Genomic DNA, 27,165 nt, shown 5'->3' with positions numbered 1-27,165 from the left:
AGGGTGTTGTGGCTAGAGCATGGATATTAAATAGCAGACGTTTCCCTAGCAGGAATTAGGGTTAAGGGAAACATTCCAAATAATCCAGGAAGGCATCATCCTTAGCTCAGGTTTTATGTAATAACTGGAGATTTCTGCTGATACAGTAATCAGATACTCTTAACAAAGACAGGATTAAGCCGTTCTCGACACCAGGGGAAAGCAACCTGTGTTCAGCAGACATCAATTCTCCTGTAACTTTACCCCCAAATCTTAACTAGAGTCCAAACTCAAGATATCTGAAGAGGATCTAACTCCCAGGATGCGGCAGCGAAGCAACACACTCCCCAAGAGTTTTGGTTCCCAGCTTGAGAAAGAAGATGAGAGGAAGCAAGAGCCGGTAGACAGAGCAACCGAGCCCAGCCTTGAAGCCACACTGGAGACTATCCAGCGGAAGCTGCAGGAGAAGCGGGCAGAGGCCAGCCGGCCCGAGGACATTAAGGTGCGATGATTCTGTGATGTCCCCGAGCTGCCTGCTGGTCCTAAACTACGGGGCCCAGGTAGTAGCAACGTGGGCGGGCTGCACGCCTCCCCACAGGAAGGGGCTGCCTTGTCAAGCCTGCTGCGATCCTACACGTCTGCAGAGGCAGGTGCAACAGCTGCAGAGCATGTTCACTTTGGTTTTTCACTACACATCCAAAGCAGAAAACTCTATTGTATATATTGCAGAATGAACTTGATTAGGTTAATGGGCCATTTGGTGACTCTCAGGTAGAAAGGTCATAGGCAAACCTTTGGATTGGGTAACCTGTAACTCTGATTTCAGGGGCCGTGGAGTAAGCCCCGTGGGCCCCACATCCCTGCTCACCTCAGTATTCAGCCTTTGCTGCTGCATGGGAGATCCAGGGAGTAGGTGGTAGCCCTGCTGTGCCACCCATCTTGCTAGCAGGAGCTCAGAAAGGACTGATTCCTGAGTGGACTTTAGTTAGAGCGAGGGCTATTGTGGGAGGCTTCTATTTAACCATGCTTTGGTAGATTTGTTTAAATAAAGAAGTTGGAATATTCACAAATGTTTTCCTTCTCTTTCATTTCTGTATCCCTATGTTTTTACAGGATATGACCAAAGACCAAATTGCTAACGAGAAAGTGGCCCTGCAGAAGGCCCTGTTATATTATGAAAGCATTCATGGACGGCCGGTAAGTGACCGCTGGACTCCGGGATCCGGGTCCATTGTCAGGCTTTATACTCTGAAGCAAACAGATTTTCTGTGTTCAGTGTCTTGCCAATGGGGATCTCTCATGGTTGCTTTCTTTATTTTCAGAATAAAAGGAGGACTCTGTACATGTGCACCATGACTAAGCTTCCTGAAGGCTTAGCTGAACTTAAGTGAGCTCAAGGAAAAATTCGTTTACACCTAAAATTTAGTGATTAGGCTACTACTTCAGGGGGCAGGGGAGATAAGACGTCAGAGTATAAGGTGCACGGAGCCCTGGGGTGAGGAGGCTTCCTTGTCCCTGTGGCTGCCCCATAAGTAGTACAGTAGGTTTTCTCATTCATAAAACGAAGGTGTTAAAACGAGAATGAGCTGCCGTAAATTGTGATCTCTCTGCAATGCAGTGGCAACCAGCATTTGCCTGTGAAGTTCCAGCTGAAACTCAAAACTGAAAGTGTAAAGAACCCAAAACATGGCTCTGCCTTTCCCTAACACCAGGAATTATCATATCGTTTATTGGATATTGTTATGCTGCGGCAGAGGCAGTGGCATGAAGGGCTTCTGCTGTCCTCCTGGAGGAACTTGTAAGCAGACATCCTGCTTGTCAGTTACTTTTAACAAAGGAATCCAAATTCTTGAAGGCAGGGATGAGGAAGCATGAAGTTTAGCTTTACAGATGAATTTTTATACAGCCGCAGATACTTGTTTTCCAGTCTCAGTCACAACTATATAAGGGATATAGTCTTTTCATCTAAAATATGTTGTTTTAAATAAAGATTCTGGGCATCACTCACCTAGTGGTGACCCTAGTCCTCAGCCTCTAGCGTAAGATGCGACACATGACAGGTGCCCAGTGACTACCTGTAGAAGGCTCCTCCGTGGCATTTGGGTTCTAAAGTACTGGGTTTAAACTTTAAAAAAGTAAAATACTGGAACTCATGATTGATTTTGCTGGCCTGTCTCTGCAATGGAAAAATACTGACACTTCAGCCAAGTTTTGTATTGGATTTTTTAAAGGCATCGAACCAAACAGTAAATGCTCTAGAGCTCAGATACTTTGTGAAACTTTGTCCTTCTCCACTGGAGTATTCGGAACTAGAGGGAAAACAGAACTTCTTTTAACAGAGAGAAGCCCTTCTCCACAGTAGGCTCAGAACCTAAGCTATAGATCCCCTGGCAGCTATAGATAGCTGGCCTCGGGGAAGGAGGTGGCAGTGCTGTTTCCCTTCTTGTACGTTTCCCCTTTTCACTGTGTGGGTTCAGGTTATGACATTGATAGATTGATTCCTTTAAAGACTTAGGGACTTTTGCTGCCAGTCCATCGGTGTGTGTGAGCTGTGGTGACTATTGCTTTGAGTTGGGAACAGATTCTCTCATTCTGCCAGGACTGAGGCAACCTGCAGACACTGCGGGTCTTAGAATCGCCAGACCAAGATGCAAAACCCAGCCCTGCTGAGACTAGCTCTGTGGCGCTGGGCTGCTCAGGAAACCTCGCAGAGCCCCAGTGCTCTGTCTGCACAGATGCCTGTTACAGGTTGTCATGGGGACTCAGTGTCAGCAGGGACACACGTTTATCTCTGTCTTTACCAGTAAGATGTCTGGCACTGCGGAAGTGGGGTGGGCTGGCTTTCAGATTACACGATAAATGATAGTTCTCACTTCTCTTATAATGATAGGTTTACTTTCTCTGGCCAATTTCTAATTTAATGATTAAATCAAGAAAGAACTGTTTGAGGAAAGCAACCTTGAGGTTGATGCTGATGTTGATAACCAATTTCTAGATTATATTATAAATCATCAAACATGTGTGATATTAGAAAAATTGTCAGCTATTTGTTTCAGGTTTATTGTTTCTGTTGCTCATCGGAGTTGCTCTGAGAGGCATCAGAGTATGCCACCCCCAAATTATGCCATTTATTTTGAGCTAAAGGCAATTGAGGCTCAAAAGATGTAGGAAGAATTCTGCCTTTTAGGCTTTATGTGGCTCAGGTAAGCCTGGGTTGAACTTTGAGGAAGGTTACCCCCTCTTATACCAGGGAAGTAAAAAGCTACTGTTCTTATTGAAGACAGCCACTGTCAAGGAGTATGTATGAGTTGACTTACACAATTAATAAAAATTAATATAAACATCTAACTGGGCTTTTCTACAATTAAAGTCAATTTCCTTAATAGTGATAACACAGAGGGAACTTATGGTAGCCCAGAAGCTCCTTCTGATCAGTTATAGTGAATCTCTTGTTTCTTTGGGAAATGACCCATTTTAAAGATCAGCTGTATGAGGTGCAGTGATGAATCTGTAGTCCCAGCTACTCAGGGGGCTCAGGTGGGAGGATCCTTGAGTTCAGGCTGCAATGAGCTCGTCATGGGCAGTGGAGAGACCCCATTGCTATACAATATTACGTGGCACCTGGCTCCAGAAACCCCACTCTAGGTTGTTTTAAACAATGGCCTCCTATAAACATTGTTTGATTAAAACTATTTTTTCCTTTATTCGGAGGATAAACAAGCCTCTGAGTCTAACTATAATTCTAATCAACCTATTTTAAGTGAACCCCAATGTATGTAAATAATAAAAGTTATATATTTCCCCACCCCTGAAAAAAGTAAATTAAAAAAATAATAAATTGGAAAAGAATGTAAATTATTAGCCCTCTTCTCCTGAGGAATCGCGTATCGGTTCTTGGTCCCGCCTTATCATTCCCTTCTTTTCATGATTCTTTCAGGTGGGTCCAGATTCTGACCTCTCATAGGGTAGGAACAAATGCTTTAGGAAATTTGTATATTGTTTTTATCTGGTCCTGGGCCAGGCTTTACCTCTTTCTTTGGAACGTGATGCTTCAATCCCCTCAGGAAAAGCAGAGTTCATTTGGTATCTAGCCAATCTGAAAATCAAAGAGTAAACTTATAATTCTTAGATCTGTGGTGTTACCCTGGACCCTGGACCGTAAATACCACTGGGACAACAGTCTTCTTAGAAGAAAATAGATGTATTTCCAGAGCTAAACTATTGTTCCAAACTCCATTTTTTTTTTTAAAGGAAGTGCTCAAAACTCCTAAATTTTTGCTGAGTCCACAGATACTGATTGAAAGGGGCACTATCAAAATCTTATGCTAAAACCTTTACCTGCTGTTTCTGTACATTGTTTAGCAAAGCTGCTTGTTTTAACAAGGCATTGGACACGTGTATGAAAAACATGTCACTTACATATGGGCATGTTATTCCCTACCAATTATTACTAAAGTGTGTCCTTTATAACATTTAAGGACCTTGTGAAAAGACTGTCACAGAGAGAGGTGTAGCACGTGGCTCCAGCTCACTGTGTCTGCCACCTCTCCTGCCTCCTACTCTTTGATAATGAACGCAGAGGGGAGGGAGGGGGCTGCCCTGATCAGGGTCCTGGGGGTTTTTCTTGCGTCTCTTCCCCATTATTATATTTTAATCTTGTGTTTCATAACCATGGGGACTAACTCAACATTAAACGTAGCCATGTTCAAATGTACATGCAAATTATGAGGCCTTATATAAATACTATCCTTTGGCCAGCTGCTATTTTGGACATTCTGATCTTTGTACGGACGGCCTACTATCATTACCTGATAATGAAAAAGAGTTGCTTAATATTCCATGGTGTACATATACCACAATTTATTGATCCATTCGTGGATCGATGGGCACCTGGGCTTTTTCCATGACTTAGCAATTATGAATAGGGCTGCAATAAACATTCTGGTACAAATATCTTTGTTATAATGTGATTTTTGGTCTTCTGGGTATATACCTAGTAGAGGAATTATAGGATTGAATGGCAGATCTATTTTTAGATCTCTAAGTGTTCTCCAAACATCTTTCCAAAAGGAATCACCTGCGGTGCATCTAACAAGGGTACATGTGAAATTTAGTGAATGCAGAATATGATTGTCTTAACACAATAACTAAGAAAATGCCAGGAATGCTATGTTAACCAGTGTGATGAAAATGTGTCGAACTGTTTATAAACCCAGTGCATGGTGCCCCATGATCACATTAATGTACACAGCTATGATCTAATACTAATAAAAAAAAGAAAAAGAGTTGCTGTTTTCCAGATTAAAAGACCAAGGCAGCGATGATTATAAAATCCATTTCATCTTGTCTTCTCCTCCCAGCAGTTTTATGACTCAAATATACTCCCCCCACACACAAGCTCAAACCACTTTTTGTTTTACTAAGAAGATTTCGAGGCAGTATAGGTTCTGGTCTGTCTGTACCATAGTTCCTCACAATGCTGTGCCTTTATGCCGCTATTTGTAAGCAGAGATTGTTGTAAACTCAATCTAGGCAGAGTTCTCAGCATGCAGCACAGAGTTCTTTCTACCAAGAAGACAACTTGGTCTGATGCTGTTAGAAGATAATGCTACCATCATACCTGCTGCTGTTCATGATCTTTATCTTCAAAATAAATATTTTAGTCATTGGACCTTTCACCTCTGTAGTTTTGTCCAGGTAACAGCAACCAAATTGGTGTTTCATAGTTTTATGTAAGGCTAAGGCAAAAAGTGTTAGAAAAGCTACGGACAGGCAAATGCTGCCTTAGCAGGCCTTTCTGATTTCTGTTCCAGACTTGCCACTAATTAAATGTGGATTTATGGGCAAGTGTTCCCTTTGTGTTTTGACATACTGTGTGAGACTTCTCAAGAAGCCAAATAGGGGCGTAAGAGTCCAATAGGTAAAAATTTCTTTAAATCATTAGGAAAGATTGTGGAAATGCTGCCGCCTCCCATTAGCTCTTGTCTAGATATTCATGTTGTTTGACTTATATGCAAAAATACCTCTTAATAATATCTGTTTCCACACACTGGAAAACCATTCATCACTACCACTTAAATGAAAGTTAAAAGTTTTGGAGCAAGAAGAGTGAGATTATTTTGAAGAAACAGTATGCTATATGCTTGGCCTAAAGTTATTTACAAGCATTGTGGATTATAAAGATTTTCTAGTGTGGCTGGGCTCATTGGCTCACACCTATAATCCCAGCACTTTGGGATTGCTTGAGGCCAAGTGTTTGAGACTAGTCTGGGCAACATAGCAAGATCCCATCTCTAAAAAAATAAATAAATAAAATAAAGTAGCCAGGCTCTGTAGCAGGTGCCTGTAGTCTCAGCTACTGGGTGGCTAAGGCAGAGGATTGTTTGAGCACAGGAGTTTGAGGCTGCAGTGATGCCGTGAAGACACCACTGCACTCCAGGCTAGGCAACAGAGTGAGACCCTATCTCTACCAGCACCACCACTAAAAGAAAAAAAATTATGTGAATCATGAGTCCTGTTCTTAGTGATCAACAGAATCCCTAAGCAGCTGATGGATGACTCAGGAATAGGAAATGTCAACTTCCAAACAGTTTTCCTGTGGTCCATTGAATGCCAGCTGGCCCCTTTTTGGTAGTTCAGTCAGCGTCCTGATTTGTTCGTAACTTTTGGATTAGCTTGTGCCTCTGCTTTCAAACTCAGCATTGATAATTCTTACAATGGTTGGAAGTTACATTAATGTTTAGTATTACCAAGATTTGGGCTTCAAATGCTATATATTATGAAAACAATTCTGATATGAATCAAGAAGTATTAATTCTTCCCTTTCTGTCACCTCAGACTTAAAAGTCTTTGTGTTTTTGGTGTTCAGATACTTCTGTCAAATGCCAATATCAAGTATGATAGAATCATGATGAGTTTTAACTCTCTATGGTCAAAACTGGATTTTTGCCCACTGGTGATTATTTCTTGAGAGTCACTAATTAAAACACGTGCAGTCGTAGGGAATCTAAATGTCAGTGTCATGAGCCAGAGAATTAAACCCGTGACGATCTTCTACTTGGTTTTTTTTAAATTGTATTTCAGATTAGTATGAGCATACAAATCAATTTTTGAACAATGAATTAGGAGAATGGATTCTGCTGTATTTGTCATCCTTGGTTGATTTTTCCAGCCAGATCTCCTGCTACGGTCCAAAGATGCTTCTGCCAACTAACTAGTCAGTGGATGCTGGTCCAGGATGCAGAAATGCTGGCTCCTTATTATTTATATGTTTAGTGTTTCTTCGGCCTCTCAGCCGCCTGTTGTTCACTTTGAACACATACTGTGTGTTGACAGCATTAGGAAGTGTCTTCGCCGCGGCCGCAGCATATTGAGTGGATACATCTGTGTTGAAAAAATTATTTCATATGTCCCAGTCCTAAACTTTGTCATTTTATGTGGGACATTGTACAAGTCACTTTGTTCCTCAGGCTTATTTGTTGCTATCATTGAACTTTTATTGAATTACAGTTTGAGCATCTGAAATCGCAAAGTCTCCAATGCGCGTTTCCTTTGAGTATTGTGTCAGCACTCAAAAGGTTTCAGGTTTTTTAACATTTCAGATTTCAGATTTTCAGATTTGAGGTGCTCAGCCTACATAGCATAAATACAGAAAAGAGCCCCGATTATAAATATATAGCTTGATGAAATTTCAAAAAGTAAACTCCGATACCAGCGCCCACACCAGGAAACTAAATGTTGTCACTCCTCCAGAAGCTGGGAGCTCCCACATGTTCCCTTCCAGTAAGTACCATGACTCTTGGTCCCATCAAGGAAAACAACCATCTCAACTTCTAACACTGTAGAGTTGTTTTCTTATTTTTGGCCTTTATTTAAGTACAATCTTATGTATGTATTTCTGTGAGTCTGGCATATTTTTCCTGGCTTTGTCACTTTGAGGTTCATCTGTGTATAACTGTGGTTCAAGCACTCTCTCTCTTTGCTGGGTAGCATTCAATTTTGGGAACATACCTTATCTTTTGTATTGTTAATGAGCTTATGGGTCATTTCCAGTTTGCTGCTATTATAAGAAATGCTACTATGAGCATTCTTTTTTTTTTTTTTTTTTTTTTTTGGCAGTTTTTGGCAGGGGCCGGGTTGAACCCGCCATCTCCGGTATATGGGGCCAGCGCCCTACTCCTTTGAGCCACAGGCACCGCCTATTATGAGCATACTATGTCTTTTGGTGAACTTAGGCCACATTTGTTGGTATATATGTAAGAGTAGAAATGATGAATCCTAAGTTCAGCTTTAGTAGATACTACCAAATAGTTTTTCAAAATGTTCCACCCTTAGCAGCAGTAGTAAGAGTTCAGTTCGCCCTTCTTGCTGACACTAGACGTTGTCTTCCCATTTTAGCCATGGTAGTAGGTATATAGCGGTAACGCCTGTGGTTTGATCCTCATTTGTCTTCATATAAAATAATTTGAGTTCCCTTCCAGTTTTGACAGTTATTTTTAATGAAATAACAACTTTATAACTACTTGTAGTGTGGTAGGTAGTAGAAGCAGGAAAATACCTATCGCCCTTTAATATTGTGATAACAGAAGAGAAAAATAAAAGGTTATTATTATTGGTAATAAGAGAAAATAAGTTCAAGAATGTTCCGCATGATGGCAGTAACCACTCCTGACTTGTGAAGTTTGTCTAAAGCAGGGGTCCTCAAACTTTTTAAACAGGGGGCCAGTTCACTGTCCCTCAGACTGTTGGAGGGCCGGACTATAGTTTAAAAAAAAAAAAAAAAAACCTATGAACCAATTCCTATGCACACTGCACATATCTTATTTTGAAGTAAAAAAACAAAACGGGAACAAATATAATCACACCGCCGCATGTGGCCCGCGAGCCGCAGTTTGAGGACCCCTGGTCTAAAGTGTTCCCATGGTTGATCACTTACGACAGGCAAATAGAAAAAGCGAGAAAATAGAATGCACTTATGCATTGAAGGCCCAAAGTACCCAGAGCAGAAATGGGCAAAGCTGAAACTACTTGCCCTTCCTTCCTTCTAAAATACACCTGCTTTGTTATGTGTGCTGTGGGACGCAGAGGACGAACAGCTAACTTCAAACAAAGACGCTCATGTCATTCCCCATTTAAGGAACCGAAGGAAACGTTTGTATACCTGGAAATTGGGCAAACCTATTTATGCTTGAAATATTCAGTCACTCATTTCGCAAACATTTATGGCTATTTCCATTATGTCAGGCACTGAAATAGTTACTAGGGATACGAAAACAAACTCCTTTTCCCAAGGGACTATGATCTAAAGGAGGAGACAGGTGTGTCAACACATAGTGCCGTGGGGGACAAAGGTGGTTGTGGAATTACGGGGTACCCGTGGTGTGGGGACACAAGGAGAAAATGATGGGGGTGTTGGAAGGAGGCTGCACAGGGAGGTGGCTCCTGGTCTGGCATTTGCCAGACAAAAGAGCACGGAGGGAATTAGACAAGGAGGAATGAGACGACCTAGTTTATTTCTGGAGCTTGAGGTGTGATGGTGAGGAGAGAAAAGCACCACGCAGATGATGAGGGGCTTGATTTCTCCCCACTGCCTGGAGAATCACTCCTCTAAATGCTTTTGAGCCCCAGGCCAGGTTTAGGGACACACAGATAAATCTATTTGTGTGCTTTTCATCACATGAACACCTAATGTTTGCCAGAATCTTGATTGGTTCCTTGAATACCTAATGTTTGCCAGAATCTTGTTTTTAAAAACACAACAATGTCATGGGGGTGGGGAGGAAGACAAGTAAATAACACGATTACAGAACTACCTGATAAGTATTCTAATAGAAACGCATACTTGCTTCTTCCCCAGACCCAGAAAATAGTAATCTGAAAGCACTGAACCTTGAGTTTTAAGCAGGGGTCTGAAAGAGAACATAGCTTTGATTTAGAACAAGCAGTATTACCAGTGAAGCCATTTCCACTGATCCTCAACTGAAGTAGGTATTTTAAATATTGATTGAATAAATATTATCAGTTTAAGTAAATTTTGTGAGACTGGGAAGACTTAAGTTGCAAGACGTAAGAGTGTTTTCTCTAGGACTACAGGGCTAAGAGCGTGCTTGCACAGCTGCTGGCCTGATCCCAGCGGCAAGCTTCTCAGCACTCTTGTTCTTGCTTTTCAGGTAACAAAGAGCGAACGTCAGGTTATGAAGCCACTATATGACAGGTACCGGCTGGTTAAACAGATCCTGTCCCGAGCCAACACCATCCCCATCATTGTGAGTAAAATGCCTTTCTGTGGCTGATAAAAACCCTTTCTGCTTGAATGGGCCCTGGATATATTAATAGGCCCCTAACCCACTTTCTCATTAAAGAATGGGCTTTTCCAGCTGAATCAGTCATTAATACCTGTGACCCACCAAGTTGAGGAAGGAAAATCTTACCAGAGACTTGCCAAAAATGAGCAGATCTAAAGCTGATAGAATTGTTTTCCCTTCTGAGAGACATGCTTTGGCTACGTCCATCTGATATGTGCTGGCCAGGGACAGGGCCCCAGGAGGACAAGGGTCCTGCTCTCTCCAGACCTCTTTAGTCCAGAGAGCACCCCTCTGGTCCCAAGGCCCTCTGTTAGTATCTCCCCATCCAAGGAAGAGGCAATTCCCTCAGGAGTCATATCCAGGGAGAAATCCTCTAGGGAACTCAAGACTCAGGCCCCTCTTCTTGGAGGGTGTGGGAAAGTCTAGGGAGGGAGGCTGGTAATTGAACAGTTGCTGTCGGTGGCTGCCATCCTTGGACTTAGCTGCTTTTGGCCCCTGGAAGTGGACTTGGTCAAGAGCAAGGAACGGCAACTTGCCTTCAGCTGTGGGAAAGCCTTTTGGCCGGGCCACCTGTTCCTTTCCCAGTCTCGGCCTCTCTGCCCAGCTTGCAAGTGGGTGGTAATGCCCCGGCCATCTGTTGGGGAAGCATTTGCCTCTGTTCCGGGGCTCTCATCTCTGCTGACTTTTAGGCTTTTTCACAAGTAGACATAGCCTGCCTTAGACGTCGCTGTTGAAATACAGCAACTTTCGCTTCAGCTGCTGCTCCTATCTGGCCCCACCTGAAATCTTGCTTATTTCTCTGCCTACCTAGGATATGGCCTTTGTATTTCTTTAACGGTGCACTTGTTTTTATGAAGAAGGGAGGGTCCATAACGTTAGGCAGGTGTATTTGAAGAAACCTACTTTTCGGGAAGTAAATTGAACTAATAAAGGGATTAAATGAAAGGAATTCCTTTCATTCTCTAATTCAGAACCCTGAGAGTCCCTAAATGGGGTGGCGGTACTGACGACCTCTGTGCTGCAGTTTGAGTTGAGTTCACGTTATTCTCCTCAGCTGATTGCAGCTAATGGGCCCTGCAGTGACCGCGCCTGGGAGGGAGGAGGCAGCATTTCTCCTCGTGTTTCTCCTGAGGGTTTGGTCACAGTACTCATGTGCTGTCCCTGCTCTGCTGTATCCCCTTGACTTGTGTGTGTGGGTTCTGAAAGGAGGCAGTGACTCTGAGAAGAACTGTGCTTCAGGCTCTCCTGGGGGTGTTAGCAGGGAGGGGCTGGGATATGTGGTTGAATGACAGCAGTGAACGCGATGAGGCCGGAGGAGCCGAGAGCTGGAGGGGAAGAGCCAGTTTCCGAATGTAACCGCCTTGTTAACACCTGTCGCAGGGTTCCCCCTCCAGCAAGCGGAGAAGCCCTTTGCTGCAGCCAATTATCGAGGGTGAAACTGCTTCCTTCTTCAAGGAGATAAAGGTGAAGACCTCCAGCTGTTGACTGGTCGCTAAATCTGAGTCACTCGCTTGCCTCCTCCTCCCTCCTGCGAACGCAAAGGGCTTGTGTGATTGGGCCCTGAGCTTCTCCTGGCGTCCCCTAAAAAGCAGCAGCTGCATGTAACCAACTCTGTGCAACCCCCTTTTATTTATATTATATACTAGTAGGATGCCTTCATTTCATTTCATTTCCCTCTCTTTTTTTCGTTTGTTGTGCTTGTTGTTGTTTGTTTTGTTTTTACTTTTCAGGGACTATTATTTTCTTTGATTTTGTTTTCCACACTGTCTTTTGTTTGGTTTTTGTTTTCCCTATTGGGGGAGGGAATTTTCTATATTCTGAAAACTTGAATTAGCTCCCTGGACCAACTTTAAAAAAAAAAAAATGGCATATACTGAGTTTATCGAAACATCAGGATTAACGAAGACAATACATGTAACACCCCATGAAAAACGATAATTTTATGGACAGATATCTTAGTGGTCTTTGGCAGATTTGCAGGGCAATTCCCCCATTCTTCCTTCCTCTCGACTATCCCCTGGCACTTTAGTCCTCAGGACTAATTTTATAATCTTTCTTAATCTGCGAATATGGTGCTCTGACCGGAAGTCTTTAAAATAGGTGCCCTGATTTTTTTTTTTCCAGTAGTAATTATGGGTTTTGCACAGATAATCCTTCCCATCAGTGGCTACTTTTGTAGGAATGATAGATGTGGTCTGTGCCCATAGATGAGTATGTCCCTGGGTGGCCCTAATGGGTCTATCTCATGTTTTTGTTTCTAGAGAGCTAAACAAACTGGGCTGCCTTTTACGGGACACTAGAAATGAAAAATCAAGGGCAAACTTTTTCTTTAAAATCAGTGATAGTTTTTCAGCAGTTATTAAATTTCAAGGTGAGAGTTAAACCCAAAGCAGGAGAGTTTTAAGAATTTCAGTTCTCACGTTTCTATGACAGTTTCAAGCCCGGAGTGTCCTTTATTTATTATAGTTAGGAATGATTATTCCAGAATATAGGGGCTTCTCTACTGAGGGACACCAAGCGAGAACCTCTCCATTTTCTTGCTTGAGGTAAGGGACCACAGGCTACAAAGTCTTCTTTCTTTTATTCTATTCCTTTTCTTACTTCCTGGGGATCTTAAAACACTTCCTATGCCTACTTTTAAAATATTAGGCAACACCTGTGCTCCTATTCATATTCTTTTTAATAGAACTTATTTTATAAAAATGTTCTAAGGATGATTTTAGGAAATTTGTGCCAGTATGCTATATTACGTCTCAAAACATTAGAGCTGTTCCAGCTTGAGCAAGAGCTCAACCCCATCTCTAAAAATAGCAGGCATTGTGGCGGGCGCCTGGAGTCCCAGCTACCCGGGAGGCTGAGGCAAGAGAATCACTTGAGCCCAGGAGTCTGAGGTTGCTGTGAGATAAAACATCACGGCACTCTGTTGAGGGAGACAAAGTGAGACTCTGTCTCAAAAAAAAAAAAAATTAAAGCTGTTTTTTTATAATAAGCCTTGATGTTGATGAAAGAAGACAGTTTTTATCTGGCTGGTAATTTCACACAAGAATTAAACCAGTGTAATTGAAGAAATTTGGTGGGCGGCGCCTGTGGCTCAAAGTGATAGGGCGCCAGTCCCATATGCTGGAGGTGGCAGGTTCAAACCCAGCCCCCCCGAAAAAAAAAGAAAAAGAAGAAGAAATGTGGGTAATTGTGTGGGTACAAATTAGTATGTTTCTCTTAGAAGCATGCAATAAAAGTGTTATAGGGTAAAAATAAGTTCCTGAATACACCCAAAGCATGCCAGTAATTGCTTCACTAACTGAATTTAAGCTGTCCTGAGGATGCTCTTTTTAGAAAAAGGACTGTTCCCATTCTTACCCTTTAGCTTCATTTTTTTTTTTTCACAAGTATGTTTTGGCCATGGTTTATCTACTGGCTCACCATGATGGTCAAAATTTCAGATAATCTTGTAGCAATTACATTGCTTTTGTAAACATTGCTGTCTTTTGGTTTATTTTGTTCCAACTGGCCAGGCTTATTAACATGTGTTTGGACTGTACTAATTTTTGGCATTCTGATACAATTTAGAATTTGGTGTGTGTGCAGATAAGAAGACTGCATCTTCAGAGTTTCTTTAAAACTCAACCCTTACTCTAAATGCTTATTGGAGGGAAACAGCTACGTGTGAAATAGGCCCAGCTCAAGTTCTGACGTCCTGCTCTTCTAACTCAAAGAAACCCGGAGATAATCTAGAAATTCTCCTATCCAACATGGAATCCTCTATAAATTTCTCTGACAGAATAGAGGCACCAACCCTATAAAGAGATTCCATCCTCAGGCTTGAAAAGTGTGCATTAGTAGGGAGAGTGAGGTTCCTCTTTGCATAGGCTGAGTATCAATAAGCACTAAAAACTTAATGTGTACTATTGGTTTTATAATTATCTTTTGTATAATACAACATAACCATATGATGTGCAATTTTAGAATATGTAAGCTTGATATACAATGAAAATAGTTGCAATGATCACATTCGCAATTATGATGAACTCGTTACATTCTATCCAGTAAGCTCAGTCTTGCCCTCTGAGGGAGCAGCATGGATGAACACACTTCTTCCTCCCTGAGAAGGCACTTCTTCCTTCCTTCCCACCCCATACCCCGTGGAAATCTTCTTTCCAAGTTCTCTTACTGTTTCTCATGCAATATGGGTTCCAGACTTTTCAGCAGTCTAATAACTCTGCTCTGCTGCATGAACACACCATTTATCTGTCTCCCTCTTAAAACTGATGACCACAACTAGAGGTTACATGGATGTAGTTTAACCAGGACAGTGATCAAAGACTAGCCCTTAATTTCGATCCGGACAGCTCAGGCCTCTCCTTCCCCTAGTTCCTTGCCTATGCAACTGTGAGTGTGTTGTGAGTTCATTTGAGTCCTCTGGCATTTGGTGCTGGATACCTGTTGTGGGGGATGTTGTCCTGTGCTTGGTATGATGCTCACCAGCATCCCCGGCCCCCACTAATGTGGTAATGTGCCCCCACAACCTCCTACCCCAATTGCAATAACTAAAATTGTTTCTGAACATTTCCAGAGGTCTCCTAGGGGGACAAAACCACCCCACGCGAGAACCACTGCTCATCATGATTTGCTGGGTGCTCATGCAACACCCAGCTCCCTTTTCCATGGGCTGCTTGCCATCAGGGGGTCCAGCTTTTCTTTTTCTTATCCGAATTATAGGAGCTCGAATTTCCAATTTACTACTTTGGAAATTGTTTGTTCAGCCTTACTACTGAACTACTTTGTTCAGCCTTATGACACACTCCATAGCTTCAATCTAGATTTTGTATTCCAGCATACCAGGTATCCCTGCCCACTCAGTATTATCCACACATTTTGTGAATGTACCCTTGATATCTCTGTCTGAGTGACTCGCTAGTATTGAGTGAGCAGGGGCAGGAGAGGGCCTGCTGCAGCCTCCCTTCAGGTTCATGGCACCCCTGGGTCGTCACTCTGCAGAAAAGTGGGCAGCCAGATTTCCTTTCCTAAGGTCTGCTCACCTAGTTTTTTAAGGATCCCAGATATTACATCAATTCTATCAAGAAAGGAGAAATCGTTTCCGAGATTTGTTTTTAAGGAGCCAGTACTGGTCAGTTGATCCCTGATTCTTTCCCAGTTGCACAGGTGCTACCCAGACTCAGCCTCATAGCCACGGCAGTTGTACTTGTGGTATTATTTGAAGATTTGTTTTTGCTACTTCTCTTTTTCCCTATGATTTTCTAAGGTTACTGAGAGTAAGTTTGTCAGGTTTATCTCAGAAACATTGAGTGCTCGCTGTGTGCAAGGCACCCGTTTGCAGGTGCTTACATTACTTCAGGGCTTTCCTTAAGGTAGTTAAGTTCTTATTTATAACTTCATACATCATCTGATCAGGCGTTAATGTTCTCCTAATAGCTTGCAGTTCTCCTTTACAATTGAATTACTACTAGTCTACTTAACAGACATTTTTTGAGCACCTACTGTATGTCGGCATTGGCCAAACTCTGGGAACAGCAATGAACAGACAGGCCTGAATTCCTGCGTCCACCGTGTGATACAGTCGGGGTCTACCTTGCCTTCCCCTCTAGGGGCAGGGAGGGAGGAAAAAAGACAGAAAACGGATTTGTCCTTGACATACATTATCCTTATTTTTATAAAAACGACATAGATGAGAATTGTTACTTCCTCTTAAAAAAAACAGAGAAACTTTTAAATTGACATTTTAAAAGTCAGTTTTACTCTGTAAATTTTAAAATATTTTAATAACTTAAATCAAAAAATCTATTACTGAGGCATTTCCTTCTATGGACCAAACAAAGAACTTGAAGATCAGAAGTCACCAAGTCGCCAAGGCGATATGGAAAAGCTGCCTAGTTTTTACTGATTCTACCTTTATAACAAACAGTACTTTTAGTTAAAATAGCCCTTTTTTGTTTTGCTCTGTTTGCTTGCTTGTTTATTCACATTATTTCTCTAAAGAAGCGCCATTAAAAACATCCCAAAATTTATGGTCAGAAAATCTTCCGGGTACAGTTTGCAGCGGCTGCTCTGACCTCCCGCAGCCACGACCCCTCTCCTGAGGTGCGTTTGTTGCATGGACACTGAAGCCGCTGGTTTCACTGTAATCACTGATGTCAGACTTAGAACTGTTCAAGTAGCGATGCTCCCACCAGTTTTTAGACTGAGATACTAAGATAGTCTCCCTGGTCTAACTACATTTTGGCAGTAAATTATATCTTTTGAAATCTTTCAGACTCTGATTATTGCTTCCTTAGGCTTACATAGCTTTAAATTGGCACAAAGAAATACTAATTCGACTTCATTGTTTTTTAACTTAGATTATTAAGACACAGAATATCATACATGTCTTAGAATCTTTTTTTTTTTTTCTTGGAGACAGAGTCTCACTCTGTCACCCTTGGTAGAGTGTCGTGACATCATTATAGCTCACAGCAACTTCAAAGTCTTGGACATAAGTGATCCTCTTGCCTCAGCCTCCAGAGTAGCTAGAACTATGCCACAATGCCCAGCTAGTTTTTTCTATTTTTAGTAGAGATGGGGGCTCGCTCTTATTTAGGCTGGTCTTGAACTCCTAAACTCAAGCAATTCACCTGCTTCAGCTTCCCAGAATGTTAGGATAATTCCTTGAAAAAGCTTGTAAGTTTTATGATTTCACTCATGGGAATATAAATGTTTTAATCTTCCCTCAAATTTTATACACTAACCAACCCCAAGATCTTTTCTCAACTATTAAATAGAATGGCTGTATTGTTTGATTTTGAAAACTGTTCAGAGCTTAATAAGAAATACCTTCTGAGTGGTGGTGGATTTTGTTTTGTACTGTCACAGAGCTGGAAATTTTTAGATTTGTCTGGTTCATTTGATTGGGGTATAAATTACGATGGCTGTTTCATCCTGCCCTTAGTCTTGACCACTATCAATCATGCTGCACACTCATTTGTTAATAGCTTTGTAGTCTATTTTCCCTATCAAGTTCAGTGTGTTATTAAATGTGTATATATCCAATAATATACATGTATCCATCATGGACATACGTGCTGCTAAATGTAGGTAGAGAAGAAAATATATGGTGTCTGGATAATTAAGTGACTTTGAAGTGAAACTTGCAATGACGAGTGCCCCAGAAAGTGACCAGATGTTTACTGGGGTCACCATGTATCTCCAGGAAGAAGACGAGGGGTCAGAAGATGACAGCAACATGAAGCCAGACTTCGAGGTCACTCTCAGAATGGACTTCAGTGCACGTTGCTTTCTGGACCAACTTGAAGACGATGCTGATGGGTTTATTTCCCCCATGGATGATGAAATACCATCAAAATGCAGCCAGGACACGGGGTTCTCGAATCTCCACGCCGCTCCAATGTATGTCATGGCCGTCTTGGCGTTTTAAACATTTCACTGAAAATAACTTTCTTAAATATTTTAGCCATTGTATTTTAAAAAATGGGCTGACAAAACACAAGTGACTACCTAGGGTGCATCTATGTGGCTAAAACAGTGATTTTTTTTTTTTTTAATTGTGGCTCAGCTTTTTTGTATGCTACATCCTATGTTACGTGAGGGAACTTTCGAGCTTGTGCTTACACAACCAGAGGGCCTCCCAAAATGGCATTGTGTGGCACTCCGGGTGTCCATCATTTAACACACACTGAGCACAGATGTCATTTCTTTCTTAAAAAAAAGAAAGCTTCACAAGGTCTGAGAAGTCCTAAGCAGCAGAGCTCGCAGAAGTTGTATCTTTTGCCAGCATGTTTGGGCTTTCAAGAGATGAAAAACATGTCCATTTCTGCTGACCCTCAGGCCCACGACAGTTTTTCATTTATTTGTTTCCTCCTTTTTCCAGAGCTCTCATCAAGTTGCACATTCATTATACTTATAACAGTTCGGGTTTAACCTCATTTTCTTAAATTTTTTTCTCCTTTTTAGACCTGAACTCTTGGAACACCTTCAGGAAATGAGAGAAGAAAAGAAGAGGATTCGAAAGAAACTTCGCGATTTTGAAGACAATTTTTTCAGGCAGAATGGAAGGTAGTGTGTGTGTTCCCCCACCCCCAGCCCACCCCTCGCTGGGCATTCCCTCCTCTCCTCCCGTCACACCTGTCCAAAGCGGGGGTCCTTCTGCTTCCTCCCCGTAACCTGGTCCTTGGGTCCATGCCTAGAGACCCAGCCTTTAAGGTTAACTACAAGATGGTAAGATTGATGTGACCCTCCAAGAAGAAATGCCCCTTGGATAATGTACAAGACTGATGCAGACTCAGCTTCTGTCAAACAAACCTGTCACATCTAATTCTCATCTAAAACAAGCAGCCTGAAGCTGAGTTTCTAATAGATGACATTAGAATTTTTTCCCTTAAGAAATCAGTGGAAGAAAGAAGGAAAAGGAGACTCTAAATCTTACTGATTTTTAAAGTTCATTTTACAAAACAAAGATGATGGTTGCCAAGCTTGAATGAACAGTATATATGAGAAGCAGTAAGTCCACCTGGGTGACAGGTTGCCTTTCTCCAGGGAGGTCTAAGGCGAAATGTAATCATCTTCATATGACCTTATACTGAGGAATCATCTTTCATGTTTACAAGTGCCTGCACACAGAATGTCTTAAAAATCATAGCATGAGCCCAAAGAAAGATTTGCATTGCTTACATTGGAGTTAGATTTTGTCATTTCAAATCGGTTTTATTTTAATCTGAATTATTTAAATTATGTAAATATAATTTCTCTTTGCATCCTCTTTCATACTTCTTAAAAGTTGGGAAGAACTAAAACACCATAATTGGCATTTAAAATGTATTGCATTTCAGATTAGTTCAATTATTGCATAAATTTACTTTTAAGACCTCTAATTGGGACTTATCCTATAATGACTTTCCCAAGATTTACACATTTTTATACCTAAATATTTGCTTTTCATTCCTCATACATTGCAGGGTATTTAGAAAATATAGGCCAGGTGCAGTGGCTCACACCTGTGGTCCTAGCATTCTGGGAGGCCAAGGCAGGTGGATTGCCTATGCTCATGAGTTCGAGACCAGCCTAAGTAAGAGAGAGACCTCATCTCTAAAACAATAGCCGGGCATTGTGGCAGGTGCCTGTAGTCCCTGCTACTCGGGAGCCTGAGGCAAGAGAATCGCTTAAGCCGAACAGTTTGAGGTTGCTGTGAGCTGTAACACCACGGCACTCTACCAAGGGCGAAAGAACGAGACTCTGTCTCAAAAAAAAAAAAGAAAGAAAGAGAAAGAAAATATAGATAAGCAGATTAAATAAATAATTCCCAAAATAATAGTACCCAAAGACAGATCAGAATGATGTTTTGATGGGTTTCCTTCCAGCCTTTTTCCTAAGCATATTTCTGGTTTGTCTGTTTATCCTTTCTTATATCATTATAGTCACCTTATGCACAGATATCTTGTACCTGAGGAACTTTGGCATTTAAAATGTATTGCATTTCAGATTAGTTCAATTATTGCATAAATTTACTTTTAAGACCTCTGATTGGGACTTATCCTATAATGACTTTCCCAAGATTTATACATTTTTATACCTAAATATTTGCTTTTCATTCCTCATACATTGCAGGATATTTAGAAAATATAGGCCAGGCACAGTGGCTCACACCTGTGATCCTAGAATCATTATGTAGCCCACACATGTTTTAAGTATAAATGGTGGAAACTGAACTGGAGGGGAGTTGGGATATTGTAAGATCTGCCTCCATTTATGATACCTCTGAGGAGACGAAAGCCCCTGGAAAAGAGCAGTTCAGAGAAAAGTGTTCAGACCCCTGGGCACCTGTTTCCTGCCCTGCCCTCTGCTGAGAAGCCACTAGAAGCCTTTCCTAGAATAAGGAAAGGTATGAACAAATCACTTTATTTTTAGCTCACGAAACAAATTAGGCCTCATGCCATCGCCCCCACCCGCTTTGGTCTTTCATAACACGTAAAGGAAGCCTGTGTGTGGGTGTCTGCCATAGGCATTCCCCGGGGAAATGTGAAACTGCACAGTGGGGGGTGGGGGGGGTCAGTCACTTTGCAGGGGGGCTGATTCCTTATCCTGGTTTCGTCATGTGTAGAATGTGGATAATAGTGCCCTTTCCTCTAGGTGTTATAAGGCTGTGGTTCCCAACTCCCAGGCCACAGACAGGTTAGGAACAGGGCCACACAGCAGGAGGTGAGTGGCGGATGGACAGGCAAAGCTTCATCTATATTTACAGCCACTCCCCGTCACTCACATCAGCACCTGAGCCCCGCCTCCTGCCACATCAGTGGCACCATGACAGTCTCATAGAAGCACACGTGCAAGGGATGTACGCTGTGCCCACCGTTCATGGAAAAATTTTCTTCCATGAAACTGGTCCCTGGTGCCAGAAAGGGTTATGATAGATCATGAATACAAAGTACTTACCACAGGGCTGATAAGCTCTCAATTAATACTTGTGTCTATAAACATTATATGCATATAAAATTACTCAGTAAACTATAAAGGCATATTAGTATCATGTGATCCAACTACTGAATCCAAGACCACTGCTATCATAAGTAGGAATATTAACTATTTTGGAAAAATCTGTAATTTGCTGGTATACCAAATACTAATGAGAAATTTAATGGCTCAACATTAAGTATGAATAAAGGACTTCACTGTATAGAAACTCTTAATATGAATTCATAGTTGACAACAGAGAGAAATGGCATTTCTTAGCCTGTCTTATCATTCTACAAGATGCCAGATTAACTACAGTATAACCTCCATAGCTGGCCACCTCCTTAAGTTGACCTAATTTTCATAGACCAGACTTGCACCATATGTATGTATCAGTACAGTAAGCTTCATTGCTTAGGTTGACCACCTCCATATGTTGACCAGTTACAGTCCCTTGGGTGGCCAACAAACAGGCTACTATGTGTAAAAACTCAGGCCCATGGTACCTTCTGAGGGAGAGAGCTTTTCATTACTTGTCTAAATCCAGCTCCAGTCTTGATCCTAAGTGCCACTTACTGCTTCCATAAGTTGACAATCTGCAAAGTTTTCACATGATGCCTGAGGAACAGCATCATTTGGAAGAGACAAAAAGTGATCCTTAGCCCCCTTTTCCTTTATTTCCCTTAGAAATGTCCAGAAAGAAGACCGCGCTCCTATGGCTGAGGAGTACAGTGAATACAAGCATATAAAAGCCAAGCTGCGGCTCCTGGAGGTGCTCATCAGCAAGAGAGACACTGATTCCAAGTCCATGTAAGGGGCAGGCCCTGGCAGAGCGCAGGGGCTGTGCAGGTGCAGGAGAATCCTGGTACTGGACTTGCGAAGCAGGCAGCCCTTCTGCCTCTCGGCCTTCGGGATCACCTCCTGAGTCCACTGCCTGCCTTAGAAGCTGGCTAGATGGAAGCTGATGATACGGCCTGACTTAGGAACTTTGTAGTGGAAAAGTCAAGACTCCTGTGTGCACATGCACACGTGCACACACTCTGGGGGGGCTTCCCCAACACTAGCAGAGAAGAATCACTACATTAGACACTCTCTTCCACAGAGAATATTCACTGTTCTTCCCTAGATAACTGAGAAACATGAGGCCATTCTCTGTCTAACTGTGATGAAAACAAGCTCAGGACTTTGTCGAGCAAACTTCCCATGGAGCTCCGTGTCCTCCTGGGACCCCATTTAGTGTGAACATGCATTCGAGCCCTGTTTGCTGCCTTGGCCCTTCTGGTGACCCTCAGCGGAGCTGCACCCTTCCACTCGTGTGAATTGCTTCCCCTCAGCTCTCAGGTGGATGGGAGCTGCATCTGCCCACAGTCCTCCTTCTTTGGGGGTGCATTGCTGGACTCCCTCAGCTAATAAGCAGTTGTGATCCCTGACTAGGACTGGATCATCTTGCAGAGGACAGAGGGATTGCAGCAGCAGCCACTTCGCTATCATTTATAAATCAGGTGATAGGGTGAAGAGCCTAGAGATTCTTTCCTGAGCACTGACTGCGTTTTAACATCAAACACTAAGCAAGGCCAGCGTGCGTGGGGCAGCCTGCCTGCAGCGTGACTTTGTTGCAGCACTAGCCAAACGCCAAGGGTCTTGCTTAATTCTTAGCCCGAGTGTAGCAGCTCATGGGAGCCAGGGAGCCTGTGCTCCCAGCCTCCTGAGTACTACCAGACTTTAATTTTTTTAAAGAGTAATCCTGTACTAAAACCCCCACACTGATGGTTAATGTAGCACTCAGAGCTCAGCCCAAGACAGAATCTAAATCATACCGTATTCAAGATTATGTTTAAAATATATATAAATTGGTGTGTGGCCAATTCCAATTTTTTCAGACTGTCACAAAGCTGTCTATATTAGACATTTTGGAGGGACCAGGGAATTTAAGATGCCAAATCCTTCATCTCTTCTTTGTTCTTGATGTCACTTGGTAATTTATTGTTACTTCTTACCATTCTTTGTGTGCACTGAGGAAAGTGGGTTCTGGGCCCACCTTGGCGCTGTGTGAGGTCCAGCCCAGCGGCGCTCACCTGCTGAGGGACAGGGAAGGAGCTGCAGCAGGCCCTGCCTTTGGAAGACAGTGTTGGAGGATGAACAGGAAACCGGGGTTGCCTCCTGTATGTTTTGAGAGTTGCTGTCTTAAAGGGTGCATTTTTGCTTTGTTTTAATAAAAAGAAGAAAAAAAGCATAAAACTGTAGTGAGGCTTGAGAAACTGGTCAGACTAGATTTACAGCAACATTTTCCGTTGCTGAAGTGAGGTAGGAGCTTTTCCTTTGTCAGTTGAGAATTGTTTTAAGTCAAGAAGCTGGGAATGGGGGGGAAGAATGCCTTTAAGTTTGCTCTTAAAAATAATCTACAGAAGCATGAGAATGTGTTGAAAATGCCCTGGTTTTAATCCACACACTTAAAGACGGTACATAATCAAAGCCCTATGAATTTAAATGTACATAATATAGTTTGGAAATCTTTGCTGTACTGTTTACATTGCAGATTGCTATAATTTCAAGGAGTGATATTATAAATAAAATGATGCACTTTAGGATACTTTGTTTTTGAAATCTGAACATCAATCATTCACACATGACCAAAAATTGTGTTTTTGAAAAAAAATACATGTCTGCTCTGTCCTTTTAAAATAATTGTTCTCTTAAATAAGCTACGCTATAAATCAAATCATTATCATTTAACTTTTAAAGCACATCTGTTTAAGAGTATTGTTTTGGAAACATATGCTACACAATTTTTTTAAAGCTACATATAAATAAGAAGCTACTAAATGTTTTGAAATCTGTTGTTTCTACCAAAGGTAAATTAAGATTTATTCAGGAATCTTCATTCACATTTGTATGATTCAATAAAAGAGAACACCAAGTCATAGTAAAATAAATTTTGTATGGAATGTTATTGTTCTTTGTAATTTCTCATCTAAATTCTTTATGGAAGGAAGCCTAAATGAAGGTGGGTGGGGGGAGCCCTGTTTACATCAGATTCTATTTGGAGACGTGTTCGTTAGTGATTCTGGCTCTGCCAAGGCAAAGTAGTTTCCCCAGCAACCATTTCTGCAGCCCAGGATTTCAAGGCGCTAGAGGCAGTATCTTAATTGGCTTCACACACACAGAATGCTCCGGACTGGGGTTTTTCCTTTGCTCTCGTGGGAATGTGTATGTGTTTATTAGTACATGCCAACAAGATAAATGTTGGGTTATTTAATAACAGTGATAAGTAAAGGTAAAGCATAAATAAACTGGGTTATGATCCTAAGAATTAGCAATGCCAAAAGCTTGTAATTTTCATAAGCACATGTTTTTATTCTGTTCAGTCTGGAGTAAACATTGAAATGGCTGTTTATATTATTACTGCATTTCATCTTTGAATCATTTAGTTCAAGTTAAGTTTCTAAGACTAAGTACAAGGTTTAGGATAAAGTCCTGCTTAGAAGTTTTTCATGACAGATGATTGTCCTGCACCAATAGAATAAAGTTAGCACAAGCTTGGTGATCTCCCAACTTAGGGAAATTTCCATTAAAGACCAAATCAAATTTCAAGCAGGCATACTAGGTTTTTTGATTGCCAGCCGACTGCATGTGAGCTTTTAGATAAGATTTCTTCCCTTTGGTTGCCAGTTTGAAGTCAGAGATCGGTGATGTGTCTGTAACAGCAGTGTAATTTTTGCTTTTGCTCACTCTGATGCAATGCTTGTATGGAGCGGGGTAAGGCCCTTGTAGTGTGTGCCTGCTCCCAGGTGGTACATTTCCAGCCCAGGACAAATGCCTCAGGGCTGTGCTGTGTCATAAATACTGTACTAAGATGTCTGAGGCCAGTAGTCTTGGAACCTGGGAGCATTGACCGTTTGTGAATGTGTGAGCAGGGAATTCCTTATAAGGCGAATATTTAGGTTATCAGAATAAAGGGATGGACATGATTGCTAATTAGGTTTGTTCTATCTTGGGGTTATCCTAGTTTGTAGGAGACAATCAGCTCTGGTATCCAGAATTGATCACAAATTTACATGGAAAATCAAATTTAAAGTTTGTTGATTAACAGTTTTAGAGATTTTTAACCTGATGCTGAAGATGCCATTTTCCTGAGGGTAACACCTTACTGCTTTTGATGGGGTGTGTGTGTATGTATAATCTATAGTTGAAAACCATAGACTATTAACTGCTTTGTGAAGGCTAGTTGTAGTCTCAGTTCTATTTTGCTATTAAGAGGGGTTCTTCCTGACACGCTGCTTCCTGGATTGTTTTGTCTTATGATTGTCTTTTGATGTTCTTTTTCAGGAGCCACTCGGTTCAATCAATGGGGAGGGACAAACCTATACTAAAATGTGTTTCCTCTGAAGCCCCCATGTTTGGCAGAACTCAGAATGTGCTTTGCTTTCCTTCATTACTTCCTTTCATTGTTTTACTCACTTGACCTTCAAAATGCACGTAAGAGTCTATTTGGTTGAAAGACTGAGTAAACATTTTCTAATTTATATTCAAATTGTGCACACTGGCATTATTTTTATTTCAGGTTAATATAAGGGTACATCATGATTGGGTCACACCGTTTGCATTTGTCAGGTAAAGTCCAAGTTGTAGTTTACGAGCCCTTCACCCAGGTGTGCTGTCTACCCCTACACTGCACGTGCTAGGTGAGAACACCAATCCCACTCGCTACTTCTCTCCCCGCCGTCTTCTTGATTTAATTGAGTTTTTCTCTTGTGTGGGCCTGTAGTTGTCAGTCTACTAGTTTCAATTTAGTATTGAGTACATTGGATACTTGCTTTTCAATTCTTGTGGTACTTTACTTAGGAAATGTTCTCCAACTCTATCCAGGTAAACACAAAAGATGTAAAGTCTCCATCTTTCTTCATGGCTGAATAGTATTCCACATTATACATATACCATAGTTTATCCATTTGTGAGTTGATGGGCACTTGAGTTGTTTCCACATCTTGGCAATCATGAATTAAGCTGTCATAAACATTCCAGTGCAAATGTCCTTATGGTAAAGAGATTTTTTTTTTTCTGGGTAGATACTGAGTAACGGGATTGTAGGATCAAATGGAAGGTCTACTTTTAGCTCTTTGAGGGATTCTCCATACATCTTTCAAAAAAGCTATATTAGTTTTGAAATCCCACCAGCAATGCAAAAGTGTTCCTTCTTCCATTTCCATGCTAGCATCTGAAGCTTTGGGACTTTGTGATGTGGGCTATTCTCGCTGGAGTTAGGTGATATCTCAAAGGTTTTGATTTGCTTTTCTTGGATGATTAGAGACAATGAACATTTGTTCATGTTTGTCAGCCATTTGTCCTCTTCAGAGTAGGTTCCATACATGTCTCTTGCCCAGTGATAGATGGGCTTGTTTGCTCTTGATTAGTTTGAGCTCTCTGTAGATTTTCGTGAATAGCCCTTTAATTCATAACATGAAAATTATCTTCTCCCATTCTGAAGGCTATTTATTTGCTTTGTTGATTGTGTCCTTAGCTGTGCATAAGATTTTTAACTTGATCAGGTCCCATTCATTTATTTTTGCCGTTGCTGTGATTGCCATGGGGTGTTCTTCATAAAATCTTTCCCTGGGACACTGGCATTATTTGAAATGGTGGCCAATACAGCATATTCCAAATAAGTAATATGTACATATAGATGCTGGTCATCACACCATGGCACTGGCCACCCTCCCAAGCAAAGATCTCTGTGTCCTCATGATAGCTGTATGGACATAGGCTGGGACCAGAATTACAGATTTCCATTGATATGCGAAATGAAACTGTATGTATATTTACAACTTCTCGCTGCTGTCAAACTTAAGTTGTCTCTAAAGAACATCATTTTGCCTGGAACCAGGTCAGCTATGGTCATGTGCATGGCTCAAGAAACAGGTTTGGCAGATCTGATTCTCCATCTGAAAGCACCTACATAAGTCATGAAAATCTCCAGAAATGGATAAAAGTATAGTAAATAATACGGGCCCAGAATAATGTTTACATGACATGTAAGCAGAAAGCATTTGAAACTGCTCTTGTCCTTTTTTAAAAATTGAATGAAAAACATTATGCACATTTTTGTACATGATTGTATTTTGTATAAACTTTAAAATAAAATATTTTAACTGTGGGAATTCTGAAATTTTTTGACAGCGTCATCTGGACCATATGACTGAACTGCCCTTAGGGTCTGACCTTTCCCTTTTTCAAGTAGCCCAGCGGCTCCCTTGGGCCCCTCAGAAGCCTCACGAGATCAGGTTTCTGCTGCTGCCTCCAGGAAGGGCCCTGGGAGGTGAACCATGTCCACGTGGGAGCTAGAAACACGGGCCTGTGCTTGATGCCTTTAAGATAACTCATAGAAAGGACTGGAAGAGTGCAGAAATTAAGGCAATAGAGCAAAATTTTT

General features: G+C 41.6%; 1 protein-coding gene across 7 annotated transcripts in view; it reads left to right on the top strand.

The window, feature by feature from the left end:
- FAM13A (family with sequence similarity 13 member A) overlaps nucleotides 1–26,889 on the top strand; it is a 310,218-nt gene extending 283,329 nt beyond the window's left edge. For 6 of the 7 annotated variants that reach the window (XM_053606038.1, XM_053606236.1, XM_053606166.1 and 3 more), the window contains 7 exons: nucleotides 261–481; nucleotides 1,093–1,176; nucleotides 10,149–10,244; nucleotides 11,664–11,747; nucleotides 17,485–17,681; nucleotides 18,246–18,347; nucleotides 21,426–26,889. In XM_053606038.1, the coding sequence (XP_053462013.1) occupies nucleotides 261–481; nucleotides 1,093–1,176; nucleotides 10,149–10,244; nucleotides 11,664–11,747; nucleotides 17,485–17,681; nucleotides 18,246–18,347; nucleotides 21,426–21,552 (911 nt within the window). In that variant the 3' untranslated portion in view covers nucleotides 21,553–26,889. The remainder of the gene's footprint in view (nucleotides 1–260; nucleotides 482–1,092; nucleotides 1,177–10,148; nucleotides 10,245–11,663; nucleotides 11,748–17,484; nucleotides 17,682–18,245; nucleotides 18,348–21,425) is intronic. The other variant, XM_053606078.1, reaches the window with a different exon arrangement.
- The last annotated feature ends 276 nt before the right edge of the window (nucleotides 26,890–27,165 follow it).

Source organism: Nycticebus coucang, chromosome 1 (genome assembly GCF_027406575.1).
Source record: "Nycticebus coucang isolate mNycCou1 chromosome 1, mNycCou1.pri, whole genome shotgun sequence".
In the NCBI taxonomy this organism is placed as follows: Eukaryota; Metazoa; Chordata; class Mammalia; order Primates; family Lorisidae; genus Nycticebus; species Nycticebus coucang.
This window is presented reverse-complemented; position numbering and strand designations above follow the sequence as displayed.